Source organism: Vulpes lagopus, chromosome 7 (assembly GCF_018345385.1).
Source record: "Vulpes lagopus strain Blue_001 chromosome 7, ASM1834538v1, whole genome shotgun sequence".
In the NCBI taxonomy this organism is placed as follows: domain Eukaryota; kingdom Metazoa; phylum Chordata; class Mammalia; order Carnivora; family Canidae; genus Vulpes; species Vulpes lagopus.
Window position 1 is genome coordinate 18,753,400 of NC_054830.1, and position 15,945 is coordinate 18,769,344.

The 15,945-nt window shown below is 50.4% G+C and overlaps 1 protein-coding gene across 1 annotated transcript; it reads right to left on the reverse strand.

Moving 5' to 3' along the window:
* Positions 1-373: 373 nt before the first annotated feature.
* MON1A (MON1 homolog A, secretory trafficking associated) lies at positions 374-14,708 on the reverse strand. Its single transcript, XM_041764487.1, has 6 exons — positions 14,447-14,708; positions 4,722-4,861; positions 2,953-3,438; positions 1,610-2,375; positions 761-908; positions 374-661 (listed from the first exon to the last, which is right to left on the reverse strand). The coding sequence occupies exons 2-6, from the start codon at positions 4,846-4,848 to the stop codon at positions 521-523; spliced, it is 1,668 nt and encodes a 555-aa protein (XP_041620421.1). The 5' UTR covers positions 4,849-4,861; positions 14,447-14,708; the 3' UTR covers positions 374-520.
* Between the last annotated feature and the right edge of the window lie 1,237 nt (positions 14,709-15,945).

The window sequence follows — 15,945 nt, forward strand, 5'->3', positions numbered from 1 at the left end:
TGTATCTTACTCAGCTCAGCTACTGCTGAACTATAGCAGCCTATTAAACAAAGCCACAGCTACCAGGGTGTATGATTCCTAGGAATTAGAGGGGAGGCACCAGGGGCTCAGGCTGAGTGTTGAGGTGGGGCTGTGGGGGCAAGGCCAGTGGGGTGCTAAAGTACACTTTATGTGTGGCAAGACTTGAGCTGAATGAAAAGAGCCCCAGCCCAAGTTTCGACTCTGAGTGCCTGTGTCCTGATGCTAAGGAGGAGAGGGACTCGAATGTGCCTGTGCCCCTGTGCAGGAGGAAACATGGGCAAGGACTAAGAAGGATTCAGTATCTGTATGTGAATGAGAAAGGGTGAGTAAAGGGACCAGTGACAAGGCCCAATGAGTGTCTTCCCCAAAGCACTTTAATGCGCACACCAACCCACAGTCCCTGCCTGCCGCCTGGGCAAGAGAGGCCAGCCCATGTAGAGGTGCCCATGGCTTCCATCGCCCAGTGTGCCTAAGAGGGCTGAACCCACACACTTTCCCATCAATAAGTGAGGGGCGTGAGGATGAAGAGGCGGTCTTCTTCTTTGCGGATCCAGCGCATCAGCTTATGGATGGCACTGACGGCCGATGCCTTGGTCCCCAGGGGGCTGTAGCACATGTAGAGCTCAAAGGCACCTGTTACCTGGAGGAGGGGGCACAGGGTAGTCATCGAGGTTAAATATCCCTCAGGCCCCCTACCCAGGATCCTGATGAAGCCCAGCCCGTCCCAGGGCCACCTTACCCAGGCCAGGAGGTTCTCATTGGGGCCTGTGTAGTAGATGGTCTTGAGTGGGCGGGAGGCATTGTGGGCTCGGCTGTGCAGGTACTGGTAGAGGCCCAGCAGCCGCTCCTGCTCCTCTTCACTCGTGTACGGGGCCTCAATCTCAGGGCTGGAGATAGGGGAGTGGGTTCGCAAAGAAATGACTTCCATTGCCTTCTCTGGTGATCCAGAAATAACTATGCCTAGCCAGGGAGACTCTGCCATGAGTCCTACCCTCCAAATGATCTCCCAGGACAAGGCAATGTCTACCTACCACAGAAGACTCCAGGACAGGGCTGGGCCCACAGAACAGACTGAAGCCCTGTTCTTCTCCCTCCCCTGAGTTCATGGCATCTTTGGTTATCTTCCCTTGGAGAGCTGCCAATCTAAGTTTCAGTGTCTAAGACAGAGTGACAGGTCTGAAGTGGAGGGAAAGTAAGTGGGAACTCAAAAAGGGGTAATGTGACGATAGAAGCTGCCCCACCCTCTCTGTTAGAGGAGTTCTGCATCCTGGACTGGATCAAAATGATCCCTAAGGCAGACTTGCTCCAGGGCAGGAGATCCAGGAGACCTCTGTTCCAGCTTCCTTCCCTGGGTGTATTGGGCATTTCAAGACTTCCTGGGTAACAACGTGGAAAGGTGTATGCCCATTGGGAGTAGAATGATAGGGAGACTGGGTCCCTGATGTCAGAGTGAAACAGACCCAACATATCAGTCATTCCCAGAGGGGTTCTCAGCTTCAGGATTGCATCAGGACTCAGGACCAATCCTCCCCTAGATCCCACTGCGCCCCTATCTTCCTCAAGCAGTGTCCCCAAGGCCCTCCCTCACCTGGTGAAGAGTCCTGAGCTCTTTGACTTATAGAGGAAGTGGCGTAGGTCAGGGATGCCCACTTGAGCAACACTGTAGTAGGGTGTGCGCAGTGCCTCCCGTAGCGCCAGGTGGGCTCCGCGCTTCCGCAGGCGCTCCTGAAAGCGGCGGCGGCAGTCAGAGACTGCAAAGAAGTCCTCGCGGTCAGTGGAGACGAGCAGCAGGCAGAGATCGGTGTCAGGCTCCAGGTAAGAGATGTGTGCGTGGAAGAAGCCGGCTGCATTAAATTTGGGCAGGCACACGGGCGTCCAGGCCTCGCCCTCACGGAAGGACGAGGAGGAACTTATGAGGTTGAAAAGCAGGTGCAGGTCGATGGGGTGCAGGAATTGGTCCTTGCGGCGCACTAGCGCCACGAGCTGGTTGCGCGCCAACAGGATGGAGAAGACAAGGCTGCGCGCACGCGCCTGCTGCAGGCTGGCACTCACCGCGTCGCGCACCGCCGCCGCCAGGGGCAGGCACCGCGCCGCCCCCATGAGGAAGCTGGGGTCTCGCGCCATGAGCTGCAGCAGGTTGTCGGTGATGCGCTCCGAGCCCGAGAGCAGGCGCCGCAGGTCGTAGTTCTGCTTCTGCTGGAAGATGTGGCTCAGCTGCGCGCCCGTAAGAAGGCTCAGGATCTGGTAGTAGATGTAGAGCAGCTCCTGCGCCAGTTCCTGCGCCGACTGCCTTGTGCGCGCCACTGCCACCAGCACCAGTGGGCTCCGGCGCACGAATACTACCTTGTAGCCATCTGAAGGTGGAGGGAGGAGGCGTCAGCTTCTCCGGGAAGCCTCCCGGGATTGGCCTTGCCCAGCTCCCTCGGAGCCCTGGCTTCCTATGCAGTTTGTTGCCTTCTACATCCTCTCCACCCTCCCTCAGAACTCTGCACACAGTAGGGACTTAAGGATGATGAAGATAAAAACAGGAGCCCAAGGTCCCCTTTCCTTGAGGACTCCAGGTCTATCCCTGCCACTTGATTCACAGACTGGCACCAGCCAAAATGCAGTGAGCACTTCAGAAAAACATTCTTGTGTTAAATGGCAAGCTGGGTGGGGCCCAGAACCTGGGACTTTTTGGTCACCTCCTCAGACTTCTGGTTCTCTCCAAGGGCAAAGCCCATGTCAGAGCCACTTGGCCCATACAATAGCCCTATAAGGCAGTCTGTTGCTATCCATGTTCAGAAGACAATATCAAAGCTTAATGAGGTGGAGGGACTGCCCTCGGTCACATAGCACATCCCAGCCCTCTATACCCAGGGGCTCCAAAACCTGCTATGAATTAACCCTGGCCAGGGGAGCCCTCCCTAACCCCCTTTCCAGGTGGCTCACCTGCATGGATAGAACGAATGGCATTCTTGTCTGCCTCCAGGAAGGACACCAGGGCCACCATGACACCCATGGTGCTGGAAAGTGCCTCCTCTGACCCATAGCGGGAGTACACAGGCTTCCCCGCCTCGCTCAGCACAAAGACATGCTTCTGGTGCAGTCGCCATGCCTCAGCAGCCTCCTCCTCATCCCCCTCGCCTGTCCCCTCCCTGGGGGGTTCTGTGGCTGGCTGCCCAGCTGCCCCTGAAGACTCTGGCCAGTCCTCAGAGCTTCCTGGCAGCATCTCCTCCTGCAGGTCTCGGGCCACACCTGTCAGCTGGGTGCTCAGCTCACTGAAGTCCTGGCTGATCTGGCGCATGTCTGCAGGCAATGGTGGGGGACCCCCAGCACCCTCCTTGGGGCTGTCTCCAGAAGCTGCCCCATCCTCCGATTCTGTCAGGTCTTCGTAGGAACGGGCATGGACGAACATGGCACCCTCCTGCCCGGCACCTGGCGGCCAAAAGCACTGGTGCTTAGAGCAGTAGTCGCTGGCAGATCACCTTACCAGCAAGGTATCCAAAATGGCACTCTAACCTTAATGCCTGTCCTGGCAAGAAAAGCCACTGTTACCTCCTACTACTGCCTGCTAGGAGTTATGCCTCCTTGCAACTTAGAGCCCACCAGATTCCTCCCATCACACTGGGAATAAGACCCAAACCCCTCATGGTTGTGAGGGCGGCTGGTATCTGCTTGCTGCTCTCATTCTCATCTCACAGTCCTTATCCATTCCAGTCACACTGACCTTCATCCCCCTGCTCTTTGGACATCCTCAACATGCCCCCATCACCTCAGGGCCTCTGCACCTGCTGTTTCCTCTGCCTGGAAGGCACTCCCACCTCCTCATGGGGCCGGCTCCTTGTCACACTTCAGCTCTCAGCAAAGATGTTAGCTACCTCCTCACCTGACCTCCAAGCCCAGGTACTCTATCACATCTCCCTCCTTGATTTCTCTTGTGCCACTTGTCAGTTATTATCCTTCTTCTCAACCACAGAGGGGTTCCTCCAGAGGGGCAGGAACCTGGTTATTCACTGCTGTGTGCCCAGCACCTCACCCTGTGCCTGGAATACTTCTGTGTTCAGTGACTCTCCCTGCGAGAAGTCTCCCTGACCCTGCTCAGGCCATAGTTCCTAACCTACTCCAATGTTATGACCTCACTAGCCTGTGGCTCCCCTAAGGCAGGGACCATGTCAGTCTTTCTTTGCTGATTTTTTTTTTTTTGACAGAGTAATTCAACAGGTGTATTTTGAGTCTCTATGATGAGTTCCATACTGTACTAGGTCCTAGGGATACAACCACTCTGTGCTCAAAGAGCTCACAATCTTGTGGACTAGAGATGTGCAATACATATATTAAAAAATTACAAAATAATGAGTATCCTGTAGAAAGCATTGTCAGAGCAGGCAGGCCTATCTTGTGAGGAGGTGACATTTAAGCTGAGAGCTGAGGGAGGGAGAAGGAGCCAGGAAGGTACACCATAGACCCAGGGAATAGGAGGAGAACCCATGCTGGCAGCCAGACAACACAGGGTGAGTAGCCCAACATGAGGTGGAGAGGAAGGCTGGACACAGGTGGACTGTGTCCAGTTCCCTGCAGTATCCCCCTGCACCTGACAAACAGCCCAGGAGTGACCTGACAAATTTGTGAATGAGCGGGAGTGAAAGACTGGTTGGGAATCCCAGTTGCCTGGGAGGCTGCCGCCGTCAGCTTCCTGGAGCTGCACACCCTGCCCATACCTGGCTCCATTCCCTGAGCCAGTCCTGGTGTGGGGCTCTCAGCTCTCTCCATACTCTGCCCATCAGAAGGAGCCAATGTGCCATCAGGGTATTCGCTGCTTCTCTTCCTCTGCATGTCAGCAGCCATCCTTTGGGCTCTCCTGTGGGATAAACAAAGGCATCATCAAGGGTAAGGGGAAAGGTGCTGGTGGCAGGGGTCACCGGCATAATTAACAGTGGTAAGTACAGGAAAGCATCCTTCATCAGGACCCAACTAGCTCAAACTCCTTGGGGAATGGGTTCTGAGTAGTCCCCTCTAAAAAACGAAGTATGGGGGCGCCTGGGTGGCTCAGTTGGTTAAGTGTCTGCCTTTGGCTCGGATCATGATTCCAGGGTCCTGGGATCAAGCCCCACGTTGGGCTCCTTGCTCAGTGGGAGGTCTGCTTCTCTCTCCCTCTGCTGCTCCCCCTTGTGCACAAGCACTCTTTTTCTCTGTTGTTCTGTCAAATAAATGAATAAAATCTTAAAAAAAAAAAAAAGTTGCTCTTTTTCTAAATAGAAAAGGAAGAATTGGGACACCTGGGTGGCGCAGCGGTTTAGCGCCTGCCTTCCGCCCAGGGTGTGATCTTGGAGTCTCGGGATCGAGTCCCGCGTCGGGCTCCCTGGATGGAGCCTGCTTCTCCCTCTGCCTATGTCTTCTGCCTATGTCTTCTGCCTATGTCTCTGCCTCTCTCTCTCTGTCATGAATAAAAAAAAAAAAAAGAAAGAAAGAAAAGGAAGAATTCATCTACCTATTCATTACAGAAAACTTGGAAAATACAACAAAGTCTAAAGAAAGAAATGTCAATGGGGCACCTGAGAGGCTCAGCGGTTGAGCATCTGCCTTTGGCTCAGGGCATGATCCCAGAGTCCTGGGATCTAGTCCCACATCAGCCTTCCTGCATGGAGCCTGCTTCTCCCTCTGCTTATGTCTCTACCTCTCTCTCTCCGTGTTGTTCATCAATCAATAAATAAAATCTTAAAAAAAAAAAAAAAAAAGGAAAGAAATGTCGCCATTCTCCTGCCATTCAGGATCTTTCACTCTTTACATTTTGGTGTATTTCCTTCCATTTATTAAAAAACGTACATAGAAGATAAATAGTTTTATTTTTTTTACAAACTGTTAACAGCAGCTAACACTAATTGAGCACCAAGGAAGTGTGAGCTAAGAGGTTCAATGGACAGTATCAAAGCCTAATCACTCTACTCTGGCAGGTGTCCTGTCTCAGGTTAGCTTTATAGATAAAAGGACTGAGGCTGAGAGTTTTTTTTTTTAAATTTTCATTTATTTATGATAGTCACAGAGAGAGAGAGAGAGAGAGAGAGAGAGGCAGAGACACAGGCAGAGGGAGAAGCAGGCTCCATGCAACGGGAGCCCGACGTGGGATTTGATACCGGGTCTCCAGGATTGCGCCCTGGGCCAAAGGCAGGCGCTAAACCGCTGCGCCACCCAGGGATCCCGAGGCTGAGAGTTTTAAATGTCTTGCCCAATGTCACAACAGGGAGGGAGTACTGGAGCTGGGACTTGAAACAATTCTGTATCCTGGTGTCTTTCACTGCACAGCCTACCATGAACATTTCCCCATTAATTTTTTTTAAAGACTTAATTTATTCATTCATGAGAGACACAGAGAGAGAGAGAGAGAGAGAGAGGCAGAGACACAGGCAGAGGGAGAAGCAGGCTCCATGCACCGGGAGCCCGAAGTGGGATTTGATCCCGGGTCTCCAGGATCGCGCCCTGGGCCAAAGGCAGGCGCTAAACGACTGCGCCACCCAGGGATCCCTATTTATTTATTCATGAGAAACACACAGATAGAGGCAGAGACACAAGCAGAGAGAGATAAGCAGGCTCCATTCAGGGAGCCCAATGCAGGACTTGATCCTGGTCTCCAGGATCACGCCCTGAACTGAAGGCAGGTGACAAACTGCCAAGCCACCCAGGCGTCTTAGGCTTGCTTTTTTCTGAATACACTTTTGTACTTTCTGAATTTGGCACCAAGGCTTGCCTTACAAGTTACAAACAACTTTGGACATAACAGTTCTCAGGGCCCATCTGATGCCCAGGACAGACAGCTTGATCTCCCAGTTCTGTAGCCTCAGGGCCTGGTGAAGGTGGCTATGAGTGGGTGGCAGGGATAACGAAATATGGCTGTTGGCTTGTATGGCTTACTTGGAGTCACCCCTAGGGCCCCTGAATGGCAAGCTGAAGGATCCTCATTTGGTAGGCAATATACATTCCTAGGGAAGGAGTTCCATCTGATGCATTGACCCTTTCGTGAAGAGAAATCTGGATGGATAGGCTAGAAGGGCAGCAAAGACCAGTCAGACTCATGAAGAGGTCATGCAGCAGGCCAGGGGCCTGGGAGGGACTGGTGTCAGTGACCCTGCCCCTGTCTCCTCTAGGGCAGAGTCATAGGGAATAACTGAGGCCTTGTTTCCTACATACTGCAACCTTGAGCAAATGACTCCTCCCTGAGCCTGGCATGAAATAGGTACTCAAAAACATTCATGAAGAATGTGATCTCAAAGAGACAGTGACCGCAGGTTGTTGTCTCAGATTGTCTGTATCCACGAACACTCTCTCAGACCTCCCACTCCATCACACCAGAGTTCCCATCAGGGAGCTCCTGTATGTATCCAAAGACCTGACTTTCAAGCTCTTTTTTTCCCTTCTTCTTCTTTTTGTCATCTTTGTTGTAAGCTATGGAATCCTTTCTTCAAATGAGTCTTTTGCAGAAGCTCAATGTGCAAAACAGACAGGGAGGCCTGGTGGCCATTCCTGCACTGAACCTTGAGCATCACAGAACAAGTGAAGGCTGGGCACCACTGGCCGACAGCACCATCCTACACAGAGCAGGACCAAAGGAAGGTCATTTGGGAGAACAGCCACCTTTGGGGATTTTCTAGGCCACTTATCCCACCCATCAGGACAATCAAGAGTGATGGTTCCTGGCATGAGTTAGAGCCCAGAGGACCACCTTGGGCTACTTTGTCTGACAATGGGCCAGAGTAACTATGAGGCTACTTGCCCTCAACAGCAACCTGTTCAAGAAAGGTCTGCTCAGAGACAGAGATGGAGACCAAAGAGGCCAAAACAACCATTATAACACCACAGAGGCCAGGGCAGTGGGTGCCACAATAAGTATGGCATGCCTAGGTCTTCAGCAAGAAGATACAGGCCACATGAGAACCTTGTAGACCATTATTTCACAAGCTAACCTGAAAGCCAGATTGGGGCCTGCACTGCTATGGGAAGAGAGTGTGACTCCAGAGAGACCATGACCAGACAGAGGGCAAGCTGCTACTGACAGTCCAGTGTTGTTTGTGGCCAGGGCTTCTGGATCTGGCTCCCTTGATGGAAACCTGGATTGCAGGATGCCTGGGTGGCTCAGCGGTTGAGCCCCTGCCTTCGGACCAGGGCATGATCCTGGGGTTCCAGGATCGAGTCCCACATTAGGCTCTCTGCGTGGAACCTGCTTCTTTCTCTGCCTATGTCTCTGCCTCTCTCTCTTTGTCTCTCATGAATAAGTAAATAAAAGCTTTAACTAAAAAAAAAAAAAAAAAAAAAAAAAAAAAAAGGAAACCTGGATTGCTACGTGCTTACTTCCAGGAAGAAGGTCCAGAACCATTGCTTTAAATTACCACATTTCTGTGTCGACTCACTTTCCCACTTTCTAGTCAGTAAGTTCTCACCTTCTCTCTTCTCAAACTTCCTTCATCTGCTTCTCCCCCACTCACTCAGCACTATCCGTGATACCACTGAGGATACAGAAGTCAGCAAAAGAGAATTTCCAAGTTTCCTACCATGACCTCACCTCACCTGCCAGACTCTGCCTTCCTTCTCACTGAAGATGAGCTGTCGATGCTCCATTGGGGCAAACTCTTCCACTCCTGTCCCTCTTGCCCATGCAAGCACAAGTGCATGGCTTCCACAGCTGTCCCTTTTTCCCAGATCATTGTCCCCCCCCCCATCATATCACCAATATGCTGATGCTTCATCCATTTTCAAAACACCTTCCTTTAGGTGTGTTTGCTCCATTATAATTCACTGAGCTGTACTTATGATTTGTGAACACTATGTCTTATTTCTTTTTTTTTTAATTTTATTTATTCATTCATGAAAGACACACACAGAGAAAGGCAGAGACACAGGCAGAGGGAGAAGCAGGCTCCATGCAGGGAGCCCGGTGTGGGACTCGATCCCGAGTCCCCAGGATCATGCCCTGGGCTGAAGGCAGACGCTCAACCATTGAGCCACCCAGGCTGCCCAGTCTGTCTTATTTCAATTAAAAAGGTAAAACAAAGGGCACCTGGGTGGCTCAGTTGGTTGAGTGTCTGCCTTCGGCTTGGGTCATGATCCTAGGGTCCTGGGATCGAGCCCCGCATCAAACTCCCTGCTCCCCGGGGAGCCTGCTTCTCCTTCTCCCTCTGCCTGCTGCTCCCCCTGCTTGTGCTGGCTCTCCTCTGCCAAATAAACAAAAATCTTAAAAAAAAAAAAAAAGTTAAAACAAACCTCCCCTTAACTCTACATTCCCCTCTAGGTTCCACCTCATTTTTTGTTGTTGCCTTTTATAAAACCAACCAATCAACCTCGAAAGAGTAAATAATACTTGAAGTTTAATTATATAGGCTAAGTTATGCTGTATAAAAATGAATGCCAAAGTGGTAGAGGCTTTACACATGAAGGCTTATTTTTTGCTCACACAAAATCTAGCATGGGTCTGGTCATAATTTAGCTCCCTTCCAAGCTGTGGTTCAGGAATCCAAGTTACTTGCATCTCCTAGCTCTGCCACTGGAATACGTGGAAGACGGGGCTGGAAGGTCATGTATCAGCTGTTGAATACTTCAAAGCCCAAATTGGCCAGGACTAGTCCCATAGCTAGAGGAACTGAGAAACATGGGGAGCCATGGATATTTGGTAATCAAGAAGTACATCTGCCACAGCCTCTCCATGTCTCCTGCTCACTCTTGAAGCCATTCCAACTAGACTTATGTCTCCATTACTGTAGTAACACCACTCCCATCAAGGCTGTCAGTTAACCTCAGGATCCTCTCGCTTCACTCGGCGACAATGGATACAGTTGATTGTTTCCTCTCTTTTGAAATATTTTTTTCTTCTTGGCTCCTGGTACACCAACCACTCTCCTTCCATGATTCCCCTCCTACCTCATGGACCATTTCTTCTAAGTCCTTTTTGCAGTTATTCTCACAGTTAGGAGACCCAGGTTTCAGTCCTTAGATCCCTTTTCTGTGTTCATTCAATCACTGGTAGCCTTATTCAGTCTCATGATTTGAAATCCCATTGATACATTAATGATTCCAATTTTTATTTCCAATGCTGATCCCTCTTCTGACTTCTAGAGGCACACACATTTAACCATCTACTTGATGTATGCCCTTGAATGTCTTACAGTATTTCAAAGTTATATGTCCAAAACTGAGTTCCTGATCCTTTTCTTAGAAACTTATTCCTCCCAGAGTTTTCTTCATCTCAGTGAAAGACAATGTCATCCTTTCAGTTATTCAGCAAAAAAAATTTTGGAGTCATCTCTTTTCTTTATACCTCATATACCAAACCATTAGCAAATCCTGTCACCTGTACTTCAGAATACAGGTGCACCCAGTAAAATGTCTCTCTTGTTAATATTTTCCCCACAGAATTCCTTTTAGTATTTAATATCCAACTGTGGTAGCCAGCCTTCAAGATGGTCCCCAGTGATCCTCAACTCCTGGAATTCATGCCTTTGTGTACTCCCCTCCCACACTGAGCAGGGCTCATCTACGTAACTAACAGGATAATGTGAAAATGACAATGTGTGATTTCTGGGGCTAGGTAATCACAATATCACATAAAAGATATTGTGGCTGCTGCATTTCTCTCTTGGATCACTCTCTCCCTGTGGAACCATTAGCCATGTTGTGAGGACACTTGAGCAGCCCTACAAAGAGAACCTCATGACAAGAAACTGCGACCTGCAAAGAGCCAGTATCAAATGTGCCAGTCATGTGAATGAGCAATCCTGGAAGCAAATCATCTAGCCCCAGTCAAGCCTTCAGGTGACTGGAACGTCATGAGAGAACCTGAGCCTGAATCATCCAGCTAAGCTGCTCCCCAAATCTTCCCAAATTCTCCTAAGAATTGCATGAGATAATAAATATTTATTGTTGTGTTAAGCTGCTAAGTTTTGGGGTAATTTGTTACACAGCAATAGCTAATACAACAAACTTGTATTTGATTCAGCTTATGTTTAAGGAGAAAAAAATGCATATTTACAACATCAAACCATTTTAAACAAAGCAATGTGCATGTAAAGCCTCAAATTACATTCCAAATCAGATAGAACATCACTGAGTGGCAACAAAAGGGGCTTACTTGCATTGTGGCTGTTGCAGGTACTGAAAGAAGCCATGATACTGCAGCAAAGCAGCAAATACTATTTGGTGATTAGGAAGAAATTTTTTAAGCATTTTATATCCTAACCCTATACCTTACTAGGCATATATTAGGTATATATTTTTCCTGTGATTTAGTACTATTTTAGAAAATTTGAGATTTGGGTTACTGAGGGAAGCATTATACTTTTCCCCATTTAAAAGGGGAAACAGATACTAAGTTAGTGATGCTAGACATAATGCCCAACTTTTGTAGATGACTGATGTTAAATGGGAAATGCCCATGTCCAGAATCTGACCACTGCTCATCACGGCCACCACTACCACATTGGTCCAGGCTACCCGTTCTCTCTCTAGGAGTATCGTACCTGTCTTTTAACCAGTCTCCCCACTTCTGCCTTTGTCCCTGCACAGTCTATCCCTCGCATAGCACTCAAAGTGATCCTCTTGAAAAAGAAGTCAGGTCATGTAACTCCCCTGCTCACAACTTTATAATGGTTCCCACTCATTCAATGAGAAGCCAATTTCCTCACAGCAGTGTACAAGGCGCCACTCTATCTACCCCCCCATTACTTCGACCTCATCTCCTATCCCTTCCCCCACTAGCTTTACTTTAGCCCAGCCACACTGATCTCATGGCTTTCCTTTGAGATAATATAAATGTAAATCCTGAGCACTTCTTCACTTGCCCTTGCTGAGCTTTCTGCTTGGACCATGTCTTCCTGCCTTTCCCTCTGCCCCTCACCTTCCCTATTCCACTGCTTGGGCTAGATATTGACATGACCCACTCTCTCACCTCCTTCAGGTTGTTGCTCAAGTGTTACCTATCAGAGAGGCCTTCCTGCAATATCCCTGATTCTCATCCCTTTTGCCCTGCTGCATTTTTCTACATTGAAGGTCACCCTGTGATCTGCCACAAATTTCAATATGTCAACTCCACACACAGGAAGACTTTAATTAACACTTGCCCGATAAATAACTTTGTAAGGGAAAAGGTGAAAGATCCTCAAAGAACATCCAATTATAATGTAGCCTCTAGAGACACTGGTCTGTGGAGAAGACTTGTGTTTGGGAGTAGTCAAGTGCTCAAGAACAATGGCCCTGGAGTCAGAGGGACCTGGATGAACCTGGTTTGGTTTTATTAGTCTTTTTCTTTTTTTTAAGATTTTTATGTATTTATTTATTCATGAGAGACACACAGAGAGAGGCAGAAACATTGGCAAAGGGAGAAGCAGGCTCCCTGTGGGGAACCTGATGCGGAACTTGATTCCAGGACCCCAGGATCATGACCTGAGCCGAAGCCAGACACTCAACCACTGAGCCACCCAGGTGTCCCTGGTTTTATAAGTCTTTAGTTTTCTTATCTATAAATAGGGATAATGATAGTACTGATTCACTGGGTTGTGGGAGGATTAAATGAGATAACCTATAAGATAACCTGGCTCAGAGTAGGCACTTGTACATGCAGCGGCTGCCATTAGCACACCATGAGTATTTTTACTTAGCATTCAGACCATATGCAGCTGCACTTTCACACAGATCCAACGGTTTCTGCCACATAAATCAGTCCTTTGAGAGTTGGCTCACCCTGAGTGAAATGACCTGGGAAAACATGATTCTGACCTCATGAAGCCAGTAGGCTGTGATGTCCAATCAAAGAGATGTCTGTGGGCCTAGGACTGGGAGTTCCTCTAGGCTTACTGGCTCTTCATTTGGCCTGACGTTGCAGGAACAGACCATTGTTTTTCTGCTGCAGCTGCTGGGAGTCTCTCCCAACTCTTTGGTCTACCACATGCCCCTGCTCTATGCCTTGCACCTTTGGTTTAAAGACCCAAACAAGGGCAGCCCAGGTGGCTCAGCGGTTTAGCGCTGCCTTCAGCCCAGGGCCAGATCCTGGAGATTCGGGATCAAGTCCCACATCGGGCTCCCTGTGTGGAGCCTGCTTCTCCCTCAGCCTGTGTCTCTGCCTCTCTCCCTCCCTCTCTGTGTATCAGTCATGAATAAATAAATAAAACCTTTAAAAAAAATAAAAAATAAAGACCCAAACAAGGTCTACAGCAACTTACTCAATATACCGGGCCCCACTACCCACTGATCCATTGTGGGCTTTAGGTGACAGCCCAGTATGGCTAAGTGGTACCCAGCATGGTACATGCATGGAGTGAGGATAGGGTCAGCTGGCTGGGGCTAGTGATGGCTTCCTTTACATTTGTTCCCCTGCTATCTGAAATCATGTAGCACCTCAGCATCTCCAGGACTAATTTGGGGATCCAGCCAGAAGTCCTGATGAAGCAAACAGTTCTCTGGACACTTATCTGGAAACTAGGCAGAGAGGGTGAGTGACTCACAGCAAACCCTACCCCAATCCCTATTGGAGCTATAACCTGCATGACTGAAGCTCCTGGGAGGCGAGGCCTGAAGCAGTTAAGTAAGAGAGGTCTCTTGGACCCAGTCCCGTAAGTGCCCTTGGGGCCTCTTCTCAGGCAGCCTCTCTAGAAGCCCCCAGGGCTTGCTACTTTCCCTAGAAGTACCCCGCTGGGCCTACATGCAACCTCATCAAACAGACTGGCCTCAATCATCCTTGTGTGCCCCACTCTGGAGCAGGTAGAGCTTTCAAGAGCCCCTCCCTACTGGCTCCCTACCACTGTTGCTCCCTCTTCCTGCTGAGATAGTGTTCTTTCTCCTTGACCCTTTTGGGAGTGGTCTCCAAATGGGATGGTAGTGACAGGATGCATGTATTCGTGGCAGACAGGGCCCCAGTGAGGCTCTGCTGTAGCTGTTTCAGCAGGATGCCTACTCCGTGCTGAGAGCATGGCCTGGTACTTGTCACTGTTGGTGGCCACTCCCCTCTCTGACAAAGACTGCTCACCCTCCCCCAGCAAACTGGAACCCAGAAACGGTGGCTCACCCAGTACAAGGGTCAGATGCGTTATCTGAGCCAGGGCACCCTGAGAGCAAAGTCCAAAGCCCCAGGACACTTCCCGGAGCTCCCTGGTTTACCCCACAGTCACCTCTGTTGATCTTAGAGAGGACTTTACCGGGGGAAATGTGGGTGCCTTGGGGGCCGGTCCTATCTGGCTACTGATGCCTGCAGGGCTTTGCCCTCCCAGCCAAAGAAAGGGTTCCGGTCCTCGCCTTTTGTATTCTCTACTTGGGGGCCAACTGGCTAAGGCACCCCAAAGAGACTGAGACCTCCTACCGCAAATAGCAGCGTGGGCAGCAGGGGAGCCCTGTCTTCGAGCCCCTCGCCCAGAGATGACAGCTCTCCGTCTCTCGGTACCTCCAGGCCACGTGGATTGGCAATCGTACTCACCTGTTTCTCTGGGGGGCCCTGGACGCACAGAGATTGGCGGTCACTGCACTCTGCCGGACCCCCGGGAAAGCACCGGTGCCCGGCCGGACCTGGACGGAGAACGCAGGTTCGCGGGGCCACGGCCCCCTGCGGACTCAGACATGGCCACCGCCCCCTCCCACCGCCCCTCGCCGGGTCGGCCGGCCCAGGAAGACAGCCCTCGCCGGCCTCTCGTGGCGGAGGCCTGGCTCCAGCCTCTCGGCCCAGCCCTGCCCGCCCCGAGGTGCATTGTGGGAAATGTAGTCCGGCGCTCGCGGCGGCCTGCGGCACTCTGGGGCGGGGCGGGGCGGGGCGCGCGATCCTGGCAAAGTCGGGGGCGGGGCCTGACCAGGGTCAGGATTTGCCTCTGGCTGCACCGCCTTTACGTGGGGTCCTGCACCAAGGGCGTCCCGGGAACCGGGGCCAGGGTGGGCGGCAGGCCCAGACTTCCAAGCCCCTCCGGCCCCGCCAACTAAAGGTTTATTTCACGGGAGAGAAGGAGACGTTGGGGTTGTTTCCTCTATTGACCATGTAGGGCATTACAAGTTTAGAGGCTGGATAAATGTCCTTAGTGGATCCAGCTACACTGGATGTAAAGCAGGTAAACACATCAATTGTTGCTAAAATCATCCTTTTAGCCATGTTTTAATATATCAGGATGAGGTTCTAAAACAGTTCTCGGGAAGCCCGGGTGGCTCAGTGGTTCAGCGCCGCCCTCAGCCCAGGGCCTGATCCTGGAGACTTGGGATCGAGTCCCACGTCAGGCTCCCGGCATGGAGCCTGCTTCTCCCTCTGCTTCTCTCTCTCTCTCTGTATCTCTCATGGACAAATAAATAAAATATTAAAAAAATAAATAACATGAAACAGTTCTCAACTTTGCACGTGAAATGACCCGGGGAAATTTAAAAAATCACTATGCCTAGAGATTTTGATCATTTCTAGACATTTCGATTTAATTGAACGGGGATGGGACCCAGGCATCAGTATCTATTTAAAAGCTTCCCAGGACGGGCATCCCTGGGTGGCTCAGTGGTTTGGCGCTGCCTTGGGCCCAGGGTGTGGTCCTGGAGTCTCAGGATCAAGTCCCGGGATCGAGTTCCGCGTCGGGCTCCCTGCATGGAGCCTGCTTCTTCCTCTGCCTGTGTCTCTGCCTCTCTCATGAATAAATAAATAAAATCTTAAAAAAAAAAAAAAAGCTTCCCAGGTGACGTGCCAGGGCAAGGAACCATTGCTTTGGGCATTTGTAATTTCCTAGAAACAAAGCAATTCCAACAACAGGAAAACATAAGACTTTCCCAATTCTATTTTTGAAGAACAATTTAAAAAAGTAAAATTTGGGATGCCTGGATGGCTCAGCCGTTGACCATCTGCTGTGGGCTGGGGTCCTGATCCCAGTATCCCAGATCCACTCCCGCATGGAGCTCCTTGCGGGTAGCCTGCTTCTCCCTCTGCCTATGTCTCTACCTTTCTCTGTGTGTGTC

Bases quoted from the DNA above. Each gene is read 5' to 3' on its own strand.
- MON1A (XM_041764487.1), bottom strand. From the start codon at position 4,848: ATGGCTGCTGACATGCAGAGGAAGAGAAGCAGCGAATACCCTGATGGC. The intron at 909-1,609 runs GTGAGGGAGGGC...CCCTATCTCCAG, and splicing joins AGCTCAGGACTCTTCACCAG to CCCTGAGATTGAGGCCCCGT. The intron at 662-760 runs GTAAGGTGGCCC...CCCCTCCTCCAG, and splicing joins ATGAGAACCTCCTGGCCTGG to GTAACAGGTGCCTTTGAGCT.